The sequence below is a fragment of the Macrotis lagotis genome, chromosome 5, assembly GCF_037893015.1.
Source record: "Macrotis lagotis isolate mMagLag1 chromosome 5, bilby.v1.9.chrom.fasta, whole genome shotgun sequence".
Lineage (NCBI taxonomy): Eukaryota > Metazoa > Chordata > Mammalia > Peramelemorphia > Peramelidae > Macrotis > Macrotis lagotis.
The window spans coordinates 159,698,398-159,714,020 of record NC_133662.1 but is presented as its reverse complement, the minus strand read 5'-3'; the positions used below and the strand labels follow the sequence as shown (position 1 = coordinate 159,714,020).

General features: G+C 36.7%; 1 protein-coding gene across 2 annotated transcripts in view; it reads left to right on the top strand.

Annotated features, from left to right (window-relative positions):
* Window positions 1-301: 301 nt before the first annotated feature.
* Window positions 302-15,623, top strand: part of SHPRH (SNF2 histone linker PHD RING helicase) — a 113,420-nt gene continuing 98,098 nt past the window's right edge. Inside the window, exons 1-2 of one of the 2 annotated variants that reach the window (XM_074187781.1) lie at window positions 302-507; window positions 14,387-15,077. In XM_074187781.1, coding sequence (XP_074043882.1) covers window positions 14,421-15,077 — 657 coding nt within the window. In that variant the 5' untranslated portion in view covers window positions 302-507; window positions 14,387-14,420. Of the gene's footprint in view, window positions 508-14,386; window positions 15,078-15,623 lie in introns of those variants that run through there. The other variant, XM_074187782.1, reaches the window with a different exon arrangement.

Below are 15,623 nucleotides of genomic sequence, written 5' to 3'. Positions count from 1 at the left end.
AACCAACAACCGCTTGGGACATTGAGGCAGAAGAAGGCTGTCCTAGAGCTCCGGGCTGGTAGCTTACACACTCAGTCCCCAGGAAGTCCCGCCCCCTCTTGGCCTTTCCCCGTCCATCTCCCCCCCCCGCGACCAACGTCATCTCGCGAGACTAGCGCGCGCCTTCCCCCGCCCCTTCACCTCCGGCTCTTAGGCTCGCGCCTGCGCGGAAAGCGGAGAAGCAGCCGAGAGGGGGCCGGGATGAAGGAAGGTGGGCGGTCCCAGGGATGAAAGGTGGAGCCGTCGTGCTCCCCCTGACGCTCGCACTCTCCGCGACCTCCCGACCCCACGCGCCCCGCGGAGCTCCGTGGGGCGCGAGCCCAGCGGCCCCGACTGGCCGCAGCCCGCCCGGGAGAGCTTAGAGAGCGTCCGGGCCGCCGCCGCCTGCCCGCAGCCCCGGCGCCAGGAGCGGCCCAGGGCGGCCGGGAGCCCGGGAGAGGAGAGCAGCGCGGCGCCGGCCGAGCCTCGGTAGGTTCCCGGTGATGGCGGGCCTGGGGGGTCCGGGGGGCCCGAGGACGGCGGGCGCTGCCGGGGCCCCGAGCGGGCGCGCGGCGCGGAGGGGGCGGGGAGGCCGGCGGCCCGCAGCCCCGCACCCATCCCCCCCACCCCGCTACCTTTTATTTCCCCCTCCCGACTAGGTGGGATTCCTGGAAGGGACCCCTTAAGGGGGGGAGAAAGTGTGAAGGCTTTTGTTTTGCTTTATCCACCCTTGGGGGGAGGGGAGTTGTGAGGGGGCAGGACCGGGGCATTAAAAAAGCTTTAAAGCCCTTGGAGGCTCTCCATTGTTGATGGGCAGCCTTGACTAATGCGGCGGTTCCCGGGAGCCCCGCTCTGCTGTCTAGTCCCGCCCGGAGGGTGTCAGCAAATGGGCCAAAGAGACTGGACCCCAAAGTCTTTCTGTCCTGGAAGTAGAGTTTTAACTGTGTCCAGTTAAGCTCTTCTGAACTTTCAGAAATGTTGCACTTTTTATATACTCCTTTGGAGTTTATATAGATACATCGAATATACATATACTTCTTTGGAGTTTATATGTATACATCAAATATATACTCCTCTGGAGTCTATATGGATACATGAATAGGAGTTTATATATTGAATATAAATATACTTCTTTGGAGTCTATGTGGATACACCGAATATATATTCCTTTGGAGTAGATACATCAAATATAAATATACTTCTTTGGAGTCTACATGGATACATCAAATATATACTCCTTTGGAGTATATGGATATATTGAATATATACTGTTTTGGAGTCTATATGGTTACATCGAATATAAATATACTTCTTTGGCGTCTATATGTATACATAGAATATATACATACTCCTTTGGAGTCTATATGGCTACATGAATATATATATATATATGTATACTCCTTTGGAGTTTATATATCAAATATAGATATACTTCTTTGGAGTCTACATGTATACATCAAATATATACTCCTCTGGAGTCTATATAGATACATGAATATATATATATATATATATATACACACACACATATATATATATATATATATATACTCCTTTGGAGTTTATATATTGAATATAAATATACTTCTTTGGAGTCTGTATGGATACACCGAATATATATTCCTTTGGAGTCTATATGGATGCATGTATGTGTGTATATATATATATATATATACATATATACTCCTTTGGAGTTTATGTAGATACATCAAATATAAATATACTTCTATGAAGTCTATATGGATACATCAAATATATATACACACACACTCCTTTGGAGTCTATATGGATACATGAAATATATACTTCTTTGGAGTCTATATGGATACATTGAATATATACTCCTTCAGAGTCTGTATGGATACATTTAATATCTTTGGAGCCTATATGGATACATCGAATATATTGAATAGGAATATATTGTATACATGGAGTATATGTGAATATATCAAATAGGAAAAAGTATTTTTTAACCCCCATATGATTAACTGATGGCTGAAGTTATAGTTAAAGGTTGTACTGCATGCCAGAGTTGTGACCCCACTACCTTGCTGTGTTCAGCAAGATGTAAATACTGGATTTGTTTATTTATTTTTTTGCAGGTGTTGATTAACTTGTGACTTTTACTGGAAGTATTAAAAGCACAATACAGAGTGGTGAAAGACTGAAGATAATTCTTAATGCTAATCATAATAAAAACTTTTCAGTATCAATATAGGTAACTTTTGTTACAGCTGGTAGAAGAGTGGAAATGGCCGAAGTGGAAATAAAGTTATCTAGTACTGTTTTAAATCAATAATTGCTTCAGAAATCTCATTAAAGATCAGGTTTTTACATGTTACATAGAAATCTTAAATTTTAGATGCAAGATCACTTTCCTTGGTAAATCTCCTGTTATACAAATAACTGAAATAAGGTGTTTGTCAAACCTATCCCAAGTACTGTGGGGGTTTTTTTTGGTAGTAGTTACACACTTTTATTAATGTTTATCACTTCTCATAAAGACCAAAAGACAGTAGGTTGGCAAGGAAGAAATAGAGCCTAGTCACTTCTCTTCAGGGTCCACCTTTGGTGCAGCAATTTAGATGAGTTGTGGATCATGCCCCCAACTATACTTGAAAGCAACATAGTTTGAGATCAATTACAAATGCTTGGAAAGGTGTCTGCACATAACTCATGGAATCACAGAACCTGTTAAAGATGAGGACTCTGAGGCCTATAGGAATGAATGGATTATAAAGGTACTAGGTTCTAGAGTTAGTGGTAGAACCACTATCTCCTTATGGAAATAGTTACAAATCATTTGACTGATTACTCATTCCGATTGTATGCATTTGAAGATGCAGAAAGTATTCAAGGATTATTCCCCAAAATAATGTTTCATACTTTCTATTTCAAACTCGTGATTTATGAAACAGAATAGTAATGAAAGGCAAATGCAACAGCAAAAATAGCTTTTGTAATATAGTTCAGAATATTTAAAACCATTCCTCTCCCCAAACTTTCCCCCGTAATCTTCATATATTTTTAAATGATAGTACACCAACATAAGGGAAACACATTTCCTGTCTCACTTTGAGTTTAGGATTTGCATTTCACCTGTTAAAGAGTTCATATCACTAGTTCTTGCCTAAAAGCTCTTTTAGAGTTCCTAGTGTTTACTGACCTCATCCTAAAAATAGTACTGAAAATTTGAATTTAAAATTGGCTTGATTAAGTTTAAAAAAGCAAACCTAAATCATAGTTTTAAATGTTATCCTTGTTTACAAGGTGATTTGGTTCAGGGCTCTAAATTGAAGTCCTATCTGATTATACAATAAGTCTGATCATGAAACAAGTCAAAACCACTGAATCAGGTGAATCAGTAGGAAGCCTTTCAGATTTGAGAATTCAAGTCTTCAAACTCTAGGTTCCCTACTATCACTCCAGCTATCCCTCACTTTAGAACCTCCTCATTAAAAGGGGATGTTTTGAGCCTGGATCTGGTATTTCAACAAGTATTATTAGTATGTGTTATATAGAGGTACAAAAAGCTTATTAACATCAAACTGAGGCTTTTCTATAACAAACAGAAAAACTGAAAATTTTAAAAGGAGTGGAATTTTCACTTCTAAATGCAGAAATGCTGTGCTTTTAAAAGAGATTTCTCTTTCCTCTCCCTTTCTATTTTCTTTTATGGGAAAAATGATTAGCAAGTATTTTATCTTAACATAATGGTTTAAATTTTTTATAGAATAGTGTGATCTTTAAAACAGAAGATGTTTTTGGATGTGTCTCATGTCTGTTTTCCTACTTTATGTTAAAATACACTGCTTACACTAGTACCTCTTAAATGATATTATTATCCTACATTAGTGGAGAGTAGATCAAAACTGTATTGTCTAATTTCATATAGTGCCTTTGTCATCCCAAAAAACTCAAAAATCTTTTCTGTCATTTAATTTTCCCAACATTCCTGAAAAGTAGAACCAAATTAAGTAATTTTTAAATTGGTTTATAAATGGATGCACTGAAAGAGTAAAATGATTGAGTAGAGATTAAGCAGGGTCAGAGCTAGAAATCCATTTTTAGCTCATTCAGTAGTTTTGTCTTTTCTGTGGATGTAATGTTAAGTCCAATTATAAAATTGATGTCAGGGCTGAAGCTGTACATCATTATAAAAGAAAACCTGAGGCTTAGATTCAGACAACATCATGGTTTGAGTTTTCTGAATTTCTTTCCTAAAAGTACTTCAGTATGTATGTATTGTATTCTTTGAAAATTGACAAAGTATAATATTTGGGAATCTACCATTTTTATATATTTTGAGGTACACTGGGGTGTCACAGAAGTAGAAAATACAATCAGTTCTTCAATCCCTAATGGATATTAGAGAGATAAAAGCTTAGATTGGTAGAATCTTTCCTTTTTATCCCTGGGTTTGTATTTGATCTGAAGTATCTAAAAAACATAATTTGCTCCTGGATCAGTTGTAGGATTGACTTCATGATTCAGGCCTGCTTTCTGGTGAGAGGAATCATGATCTGATTTTATCTGATGCCATGAAATCTTGTTTAAATGAACCCAAATTAGACATATGAACTAGGGACATATTGAGCACTTAAACTTTCTACAAATCTGAATTGCAGTACCCTCTCTCACCCCTTTCTATTCATATCAAACCCCACACTTTGTTTTTATTTTTACCCCTGGGATTGAGTTAGAATTTGGTGGCCTTTGAAGAGGAAAATAGTCACCCCTTTCCATCACAGAGTCAAACCCTCTTGGTTATCACAACAACAAATATTAAATCATTTCACTAATTGATGAAAATGTCTATTGTGAGAACTTGAACTTGATAGTTTACATTTCTCTGGTTTTAGGGGTTATTAGAAAACTTGGACTCAAATAAACAGAATAGTTCATTTAAAAGGGAATATAATATGTGTGTGGATTTAACCTTAATGAAATAAAGATTACCTCTGAAACCTTAAGAACTGGTTCAGAATCTTTTTATTTATTTAAGATTTCAGTACTACCTCTTCCCCAAAAGATTTGAGTTGGTTTTCCTTTTTAAAAGGACATCAATAGAACAATGAGGGATAGAAAAAGAATAGAACATTAGTAACTAAATTAAGCTGACTCTAGAATTTCTTGGCAGTTAGGGTAAAAAGGAAGACACACTGTGTTACATAATTTTATTGACAATAGAAAACATATTTGCAGATAAACTTTAAAAAATTATATTTAAACTGGATTTTGCTGCAAAAGATACAGAAATGTCCAAATGACTAGATTGTAACTTGATGAAGGAATTTTGGAATGGGGGCGGAGTGAAAGATGAGAGCTCCAGATCTGTTACTTTTTAATGATCTCCTTTTTTTTTTTAGGTTTTTGCAAGGCAAATGGGGTTAAGTGGCTTGCCCAAGGCCACACAGCTAGGTAATTATTAAGTGTCTGAGACTGGATTTGAACCCAGGTACTCCTGACTCCAAGGCTGGTGCTTTACCCACTACGCCACCTAGTCGCCCTTAATGATCTACTTTTAATTTTGTTTTTGTTCAGTCATTTCATGACCCCATTTGGGATTTTTCTTGGCAGAGATACTAGAGTGATTTGCCATTTCCTTCTCCAGCTTATTTTACACTTTGAGGACCTGAGGTCAACAGGGTTAAGTGACTTGCCCAAAGTCATAAATCTAGTAAGTGTCTGAGGTAACATTTGAACTCAGGATGAGTCCTCCTGAATCTTGGTCAGTCATTCTGTCATTAGAACCACCAAGGTGCCCTCTACTTTAATACAGAGAGAATTTGAAGAATCTGCAAGCCTGGATAGATAGTTCTTTGCTTGCCCTCATATCCCTGATTGCCCTACATCCAGGGGTGAGGTATGAGAGGTAGAAAGGTGGAAAAAAGAGAGTTCTATTGGAGAGTTGAGGAAGAATGAAAAGGCTTGAAATAGCTGCAGTGCTGTTGTGTTTTCATACAGGCTCCACAGAAGGATTAATAGTCTGTGGTCTATATTAAGAGTGTATGTATACTTTCAATCATTGACAATTCCTGTTCACTGAGTAAAAGGTTGATGATAGATAAATGAATGCTGCAAGCAATTTTTTAAAAAGTTACCTGACTTTTTCTGATATGATGAAGGAGTTTGGAATCTATAGGCTTAATAAGGGTTGAGGACTGAGGATGGAATAATTCTTCAAATTTTTGGATGACTGTCATGTGGAAAATGGATTAGAGTTGTTCAGTTTGACCCAAAAAGGCAGAAATTAGAACAAAAACTAATTTTCAAAGAAGCAACCATATCACTTCAACATAAGGGAAAACTTTCTAATAATTAGAACTACCCAAAGTACAATGAACTGCTATTAATTGTAATGAGTTCTTTCTCATTGGTAATCCTCAAGCAATGATTGCATAACCATCTGTCAGATAGCATGCGAAAAAAGTAAGACTTGACATTACTTGATCACTATTTGAATAGCAAGGCCAAGGGAAAGAGAATCAAAACTAACTCCAATGCCTTGAGCTTACATTTCTGAAAGAATGCTTCAGGTTCTTTTTACTTATGTTTTCATTTTCCACTGATAAGGTTAGATTGATTATTGTCCTTCATTTTTGAAGAGGACCAAAAATGATATCACTAAGTCAGAGTTTTACAGTGTGTCTAACTGTGCTGATCAGACCAAGTCAAACTGGGTATGCTCTAGAGGTTGGGCCCAAATAATCCTTGTGAACACCTGGAGTAGATCTCTAAACTTGCTCATCTTGCATTTCCTTTAGCTACTTCAGTTCTGCTATGTTCATAGAGCACACCTTCTCTGATGAGGGTACATCATGCTGGGTGTTTTTTCTTCTAGTGTCTCCCATGTCACACAATCAATTCCAAAATTCATCCTATTAGATTTGTTGCAGTTTTAGCTTGCTGAGCTCTTTTTTTCTTTCTCTTTTCTTTTGAATAGCTACTCATTCATTCAAATATATTAATTACATCTTTCCTGGCCTTTAATTGTTGGCATATTTGATAGAAATGCTATCCAAGTCTTGAACCTAGCATATAGTTTTTATAAGGAATGGTATGTATGTGGTGTACACATACACATACACACACACATATACACACACAGAGGACAGTTTGGCTAGAATGTGAGGTTATAGAATTTTAAGCTACAGGCTCCTGTCTTCCCTTTAAATTATATCTTTCTACTTGAAATTGTACCTATTCCTACCCTCCACACACCTTGTCATCTAACTATATTGGCTAATTTGCATTATGCTCCACTTCTAGGCTTCTTACCTCTGTACTGTACCCCACTTTTCCCCTTCCCCTACTACTGCTCACTTCTAATTATTAGGACCCCTACTTCCTTTAAAATTAAGATCAAATACCTTGGGAGTCTTTTCCCAATACGCCAAGCAATTCAGTCACCTTTAAGGTTATTTTGTATCTTATCTGAATGTATCATACACACACACACAGACACACACACACATATACACATACACACACACAATGTAAATTCCTTGAGGTCAGGGATTTTGTTGGCTTTTTTTCTTTTCTTTTTGGACAGTAGCTAGCTATCAATTGACAATTGAACAATAAATCATAAATGACTGTTGACTGATTTTTTTTTTGGCTACTCCTTGATTTTAGGAGAGCAGTCATATTGCTGAACCCAAAGAGCGAGACGGAGACCAAAATTCGATAAGTTTTGGAGATCTTTAATTTCCCTGGGACTGCCTGGGGATGAAAGTACCCAAATCAGACAGTCCCTGAGTGTTCAGGGGATAGGGTTTTTTTAGTGTTTTTTTTGGGGGGGGGTTACTAGATATATTTTCTTGTCATACTAGAAACATATGTAAACATATGGTTGAGTATAGATAGGAGACTAGACAGAATGGGAAAGGTTCAGGGTCTTTTTGTTATGTTTGAATGTGTTTCCTGAGACAGAGGGAGTCACATATTCAGGGGCTTCCCACAGGTTTGAGGGAGTAAAATTTACTATCTGATGGTTCCAGCCCCATCTGGGAAAGGGGAGGCAGCCCTGGGAGGAAGCAGGAGTTTTACAGATAAAGCAAGATAATTAAGCTAACAAGGGTGCTTTGTGAATCTCAGACAAATTTGTGACCCCCAGAGTCAAGCATTTGGGTCCTGTCAGATTATTTTCAGACCCAAAGGTCCTAACCAAAGTTATATTTCTGAGGAGTTTTTCAGGGCCCAGAAAGGTGTCAAAGGACACCTTCTATACAGGGATTACACAAATATTGATATTGTACTTCAATATCATTCCCAGCTTTCTTCTCACCTAGCACACAGACTCTTAAGATTCAGTGCTCATTTCTCCCATCAAATTCCTGTCACTTCCACTTTAGTAACCAGTTTCTTCTTCCTGGTGAAAATGAGGTCTGGATTAGGAATTCTCATTGGTTCTATTATCTCCTAAAGGATAAAATTATCATTAAGGAAAATTACTTCTAGAACCCTGAGATATCCACATAATTTGAAGTCTTGCCTAATTGTGCCACCATATATATACCCATCTGTCCTCTATTTCCTGAATTCCTGAATTTCATACTCATTTCCCTCATTTTGTCTATGTGGTCAGTGCTATACACTGATATCAATATTACTTCTCTTTCTACCTCTATTGATTTTCATTCAGATGTTCTTGACTATGATTGATTGTTGGGTTTTTAGTATATCTTCATAATATTCAGGACTATTCCATTCACAGCCCCCTTTCCTAACCTGTTCCTTTTAAATAAGGAAGTAAATAGTTCTCATCTCACCAAATATTAAGGATGCATGAGATCAAATTTATTTGTTAATTATGATTGTTTGTAGCCCATACCTTCTTTTTTTTAGATTTTTCAAGGCAGTGGGGTTAAGTGGCTTGCCCAAGGCCACACAGCTAGGTAATTATTAAGTGTCTGAGATTGGATTTGAACCCAGGTACTCCTGACTCCAAGGCCGTTGCTGTATCCACTGTGCTGCCTAGCCGCCCTTACCCCATACCTTTTGAATTTGTATTTAAATATCTGAAGTCATGGATTTTATTTATTACTCCCTGTTTGAATTTTATTTCTTATTCTTATTTGTATCTATTATATGGGAGTTACATGTAAGCTGTTTCCTCCCTGTCTCTTTCAAGTCAGTTTAAATTCTCTTGATTAATTTGCAAGCCATTAGACAAATATAGAAACATACCTATATGATTTCCTCCCTCCATATATATGTGTACATATACATATATACATATATATGCTAATAGTTTGTAAATAAACATTTAGATATGTTAGCTATAGACTGAAAACAGAAGTTGTTTATATAAGAAAGGAAGTAAACAACTATGCAGTGAAACAAGAAACAATGTATAACCACTGGCACTCACTTTTTAAAGGAAATATGCTAATAATACAAATATTACAATCCTTTTGATTTCCTATCTCTGTCTCTATTATCTTTGGATAAGAGTGGATATACATCTATACTGCTAGGAGATGATGGAAAAAAAAAAACCCAGTATACACAGGATATCTAGCTAAGAACTCTAGACTTTGTTTTCATTGGTCCTTTTTTTTTTTTAGTTTTCTTTACAAGTCAAATGGGGTTAAGTGGCTTGCCCAAGGTCACACAGCTAGGTAATTATTAAGTGTCTGAGACCAGATTTGAACCCAGGTACTCCTGACTCCAGGGCCGGTGCTTTATTCGCTGCGCCACCTAGCCGCCCCTCATTGGTCTTTTCAAGAACATCTACACCCTTATGAAGTCTTTTCTCTGATAATAGTTTATCTGCTAGTCTTTACTATTCTTATCTGGGTAATTCTTTCCTTCTAGTCTCAAACTGATGTAACCCCTCCAAACTCTTATCCTCTTATAGTTATCTTTAAACAAACATTAGAAAAACTTTCCACTCTTGACTTGGTTAACAATTTCCTTTAAGCTTGCGAAACTCATCAAACTGACTCTCCTGGTACATAAAGACAAACTCAACTATTCATTCACCAGGATGTTGTGCTACCCTCAAATCAAATGGTAGCAAGCAACTCACAGAAAAACAGTTTAAATTAACTCTCAGATCAAGACAAATAAGCTTAGCATCTATACTGTCTAATTAAAACTTCCATAACTCTCTTCCCTTTCCAACTTTTTTGTCCCCAAACAGCTGGTTAGCAAAAAAAAAAAACCAATAGGCACTCTCTAAAGAGTGGTTTTACCTCTCCTATGCTCTAGGTGTCATAGACAGGAGATAACTGAAAGTTGACCTATTATTCAGTCCATCAGGAACTAAAAGCATAAGTCTTCTTATTCAATTGACTGTTTACCATGGTGGTTTCTTCAGACAGCTCCTGCTACATTGTACTTTTTGATCTTCTGCTGAGTCTTTGCCCTCTCCCTGGCTAAAGTCTCTTTCTATCAACTTTAGCTTCTTTTACCTACATTGACTCAATCAAAGCCTTCTGGAACTCTTTGACCCACCTTTCACTTTTATCTTTTAACTTATTTTATTTTTAATTTATGGAATAAAACAAGCATTTCCATAACATAGTATGATTTAAAAAGATGATTTGTACATGAAACTAAATCTACAATACAAATTTTCTAATATTTTCAGGTATACAAGAAAATTATCATATGCATTTTCCCCCCTTTGTTCTTCTCTCTCCACTATACAGATGTCTGCCATTACATACAAATGGGGGAGGGGCAGTGTGTGTGTGTGTGTGTGTGTGTGTGTGTGTGTGTAATATCTACATACATTGTGTGTGTGTGTATATATATATAATTATTATCTACATACATTCTTCCTCTAGATGCATATAGTGTCTTTCTTCATATGTCATTTATAGATAATTTATTTGTAATAGACAAAATGAATTATTCGCTCAAAGTTAGCATCTCATTCTGAGTCCTTGTTCAAACTATGTTCTTCCCAATCACATTTTACCAATTTGTAATAAATAAAAGTTCTTTCTCTACCCTTTTAAGCAGACTATTCATATACAAATGAAGCATCATCCTATATCATTTACAAAGTGACTTAAACCTTTCTAGTTAGGCCAGAATTCATTTTCTGCCCCAAACTGCCCGATGTCCATGTAGCAACTATATATTTACTTGTATATTTTTAGCAGATTTTAATTAAACCAGAATTGTTTTCCTAGTTCAAGCATCAGACTGTTCATATTTTATATCCTTTACCAATTGATTTTAACTCATTTTTTCAAAAGTTCGTTTTCTTCTTCTTTCATTACTAAACTGCCTGGGGGGGGGGGGGAGAAGGACAGTATCTGAAACATAGATACTGTCTATGTATATTTAAAAGGCTTCAGTAGTTCCACATTGATTAATGAATCAAATTCATATTTTTACCTTTGCATTCAAAATGTTCTCTGTTTATTCATTCTCTCTTTCCAAACTTATATTAGTTTTCTCCATGTTCTCCTGCCAAACTGGACTACTCTGTTCCCTAAGCCTGCTCTGCATTATCCTTTTTCTTCATTCTATTTATTTACCAAACTGACCACCCTTCATATTTAACTTCACATTGGAACTCAGACTCAGGGACTATGGACTCTGATAATTGAATCTCCTCTTTATCAGAATCCCCAAATCTGAATGACATAGAGCTTGTATTGCCCTCCCAATCCAGACTTTTATCTTCCTTTTATTTGTTGTCTTCTCACTTGAGTCTTTAAGTTTCTGGAGGGTAAGAATTATTTTGTTTTATTGATTTATTTGATTGATAATTTTGTCTCTAGCACTTAGCTGTTGTTTGTTTTTCATTTTTGAAGAGGACCAATATCACACTCCAGGTGATATCTTGATTCCTGGGTGAATTGGATTTAAGTGAGGCAGAGTTACACAAAATCATCAGCTTCGTTCTTCTACAGTCATCAAAGTCCAGGGTGAGACAAGAGTCAGGAGGACTGTTAAGTGCCCAGGATGCAGTTGATGACCTTGGCATCTTCGATGTCTAACCAAGCTTCTCAGCATGCCACATCTCTTACTTCAGCTTCATGGGCATTGGAACAAATTGTTCTCATCCATCTATTCTGCTCAGGAAATTCTTCACTTTTAGGGGGTAGATAATCTGCTGATTTACTGATGGGTGTTTGACCTGTCAATTCACCTTAGCCTTAATCTGATATAGCCTTTCTGTTGAATGGTTTATCAGAGTCTAGCCACTGCACATGCTTCAGTTTATTATTACAAGTGAGAGTTGAATTCCCAGTGAACACCAAAGGTGGATGAACACAGCAGCAAGCCCTCAGTGCTTGGCATATAATAGGCACTTAAGAATTGCGTTTTGATTCATTCATTTTCTTTCCTATGTGTCTGTAAAATCTTCCCTTTCCTAAACTGACTAAACATAACTTTTAAACCTCTATTCAGATGCTGAAACCTCTATTTGTAGTCTTCTCCTACCTCTGTCAGTTAACTTAGCTTTTCCCTTTTTGACCTCATGTTGTCTCTGATACTTACTGGCTGTATGACCCTGGGCAGGTCATTTAACATTTCTATTCCATAGCAAGTCTCTAAGACTCAAAGTTGCAGAAGGTGTTGAGTTGTAATAATCTGGTAGATCCATACAGAAGCATCCTATTTCTAATGCAATCTCAGGTGTGGTTTGAAAGAGGCACTTACCTATTTCTTGCCTTATATTCTTAATTATCCATGAATGTGTTATTCCCTGAGTTCATTGGATCATAGAATCAAAGCTTAAAGGGACCTTAGCTCTCATCAAATCTAACCTTTTTTATTATACAAATGAACAGACCGAAGGTGAGGGATTTCCCAGAAAGTAGCTGGTTGAGAAACTCTAGGCTACTGACTGCAGAACTTTTTCCATTGTACCTATCATACTGCTTTTAAAATTGTAAGTTACAAGTGGGGAGATAAGTACTGTCTTAATTAGAGATTTGTATGACTCTGATACCAACTAGTATGCCTTATATGCCAGTAGGTGTTAAAAAGTAGTGGATATTAAAAGGAAAGTTTGTTATTCTTTCACTTGAGTAATGAGGCAAAGCTCAGGAAAAAGAGAATTAAAAGAATTTATTAAAAAAATATCAAGTTGATGGACTGATCACCTGGAGATCAGCAACGGTTTCAAAGGTGGAGCCAGCTTTTTTTGGTAACTTTCATCTTTAGATAAAGATAATTTGGATAGGTCCATGTCAGGCAAAGGGAATGGCCCATTACATCTCAGTTCTTCCTCAGATGCCTGTACATGATGTTTAATGTGTAGGAGATGATACTAACAGGTAGGAACATAAACTGGATATCTGGGTGCAACTTGAATGATGCCTTCTCCAAACCTTATTGACAAATGGAACTGGTCAGGATAGGTCAGGATAACTTTCAATATAGGCACTGTAGGGTAAAATATCAACACCAAAGTTTTAGGGAAATTAGAACAATTTTTATATGAGGCTCAACAGATTGCAATCACCTAGACAATACAGAGACAGTCCACATGAGACTGTGATTAGGGGGTTTATACACAGGAGAAAAGAAAAAAGGGAATTTCTAGGTGACATTCCATGGTTTAGGGAGAGAAGTTGCCACTTGTGTAAGTAAGAGCTTTGGCTATTCATAAGAGTACAAGACCCTAAAGTAGATAAGAAGCAGGATCAAATAGAAGGATTGAGGCACTTTCATTATTTTGATACCTACATCATTTAAATATTGGCTGAATTTTTTTTAATCTCATTCCTTACTAATCACTTTAATTCCTTATCTAGTTATCTCTTTTGGTAGGAAAATAGTGTTTTGGATCTTTGTTTAGGTTTTTTTTTTTTAATTTATTTAAGGCAATGGGGTTAAGTGAGTTGCCCAAGGTCACAAAGCTAGGTAATTGAATTAAGTATCTGAGGTTTGATTTGAACTCAGGTCCTCCTGACTCTGGTACTCTATCCACAACTCCACCTAGCTGCTTCTCTTTGTTTAGTTTTAATAAATTTAATGTTGAGGTAGGGGAAGATTTTGAATGCCTTTTAAGACTGAAATGAAATATTTGGGGAACTGTTTAGTTTTTTTTTTTAATGGTAGGAAAAGGAATGGTTCATTAATATAAACAAGCTTTTTGCAAGTCTTTAAGAAATTTGCCTTCCTCACAAATAGTTTTTATTTGATAGGGATTTTATTATTTTAGTCAAAATTATCTGACTAAATTTATATATTAAAATGTATTGAAATCCTAAAAACATTTGCTATATTACTTATAGTTTATATATTTGTTAGTAATATTTCTGACTTTTAAAAAGTCTCTTACTTTGTTTATTCCACCATAGATGGTTTTATGAACATAGACAGTGAATTTTTGTTGTAATTTTTATCTGACAGAATACTATTATTACCTATTATATATGTTTTCTAGGTTTTCTGTTACTCACAAGGAAGGAAGCTTCAGAATGAGTAGTCGGCGGAAACGTGCCCCTCCAGTTAGGGTGGATGAAGAGAAACAAAAGCAACTCCGTTGGAATATGCATGAAGACCGAAAAAATGAAGTGATTATTCTTGATGATGGTGGTGGTTGTAGTGGTGGTGATGATGAACCTATCCCAGGTCCAAGTTCCTCATCTATTCCTTTAATTGTTATAGATGATGATAGTCTAGAGGAAGAAGAGGAGCACAAGATTAAAAGAAGATGTTCAAAGTCAGTGAATTTACTAACAGATGAAGAAGAAACTGCCTGTATTTTGCCATCATTATTAGTAAACTTAAATGTTGTCATTTCTCCTTATCACCTAGCTAGTTCTTGGAAAGCATTTTTAGGTGAGCTAACTCTCCAGCTTCTTGCTGAGGAGATTTTAATTGAAAGTTTTCATGAAAGAAAGTTTACTTTAAAGACAGCAGATTCAAGTGATCAATTGCAGATCTCTGTTCATCCAAAGTGTAAAGAGGTGGAAGACCAACAAAAAGGACTTGAAGAGCCTGTCAGTGTTTCTGAAAAGAATATTTTGGTGAAATCATCCTTCAGTAATGAAATGTTAGAAGATCTGAGGTGGCTGCAAAAGAAGAAAATAATAGACCTTTACCATAGACCTGAAGGGATTCAAACCATCAAGGTGCTCAGTTAATGGTGGCTTACTTTAGTTTATCTTAATAAATTTTTATGGGTAAAAGAAAGATAAGAAAATTTGGCATAAAGTTCCACATATTTCAAAGAATGTTATTGCTAGAAAGGACCTTTGAGATAATCGTTAGTCTAGATTCTAATTTTATAAATAAAGAAAGTGAAGCATACAAGAGTAAGAGACTTAAGTGTCTTAAGTTCATACAGAGAAATAGCAGTTCAATAAACACTTATTAAATGACTGCTATGGAAAGTAGTCACTGTACTAAGCTTTGGGGATACAAAAAAGAAGCAAAAGACAGTCTCAACCCTTAAGGAGGTCATACTCAGATGGGGAGAGAACAAGCTGACATTTATGTTCACAGATGCTATATTTAATATATAGACAGGAACTAATTAACAGAGGGAAGGTATTAGAATTAAGAGGGGTAATGAAAGGTTTTCTGTACATTAGATGAAGTCAGAGAAGCCAAGAGGGAGAGATAAGGAATAGGAACATTTCTGAGCAGAGAGAATGCAGAGCATGCAAATTTAAAAC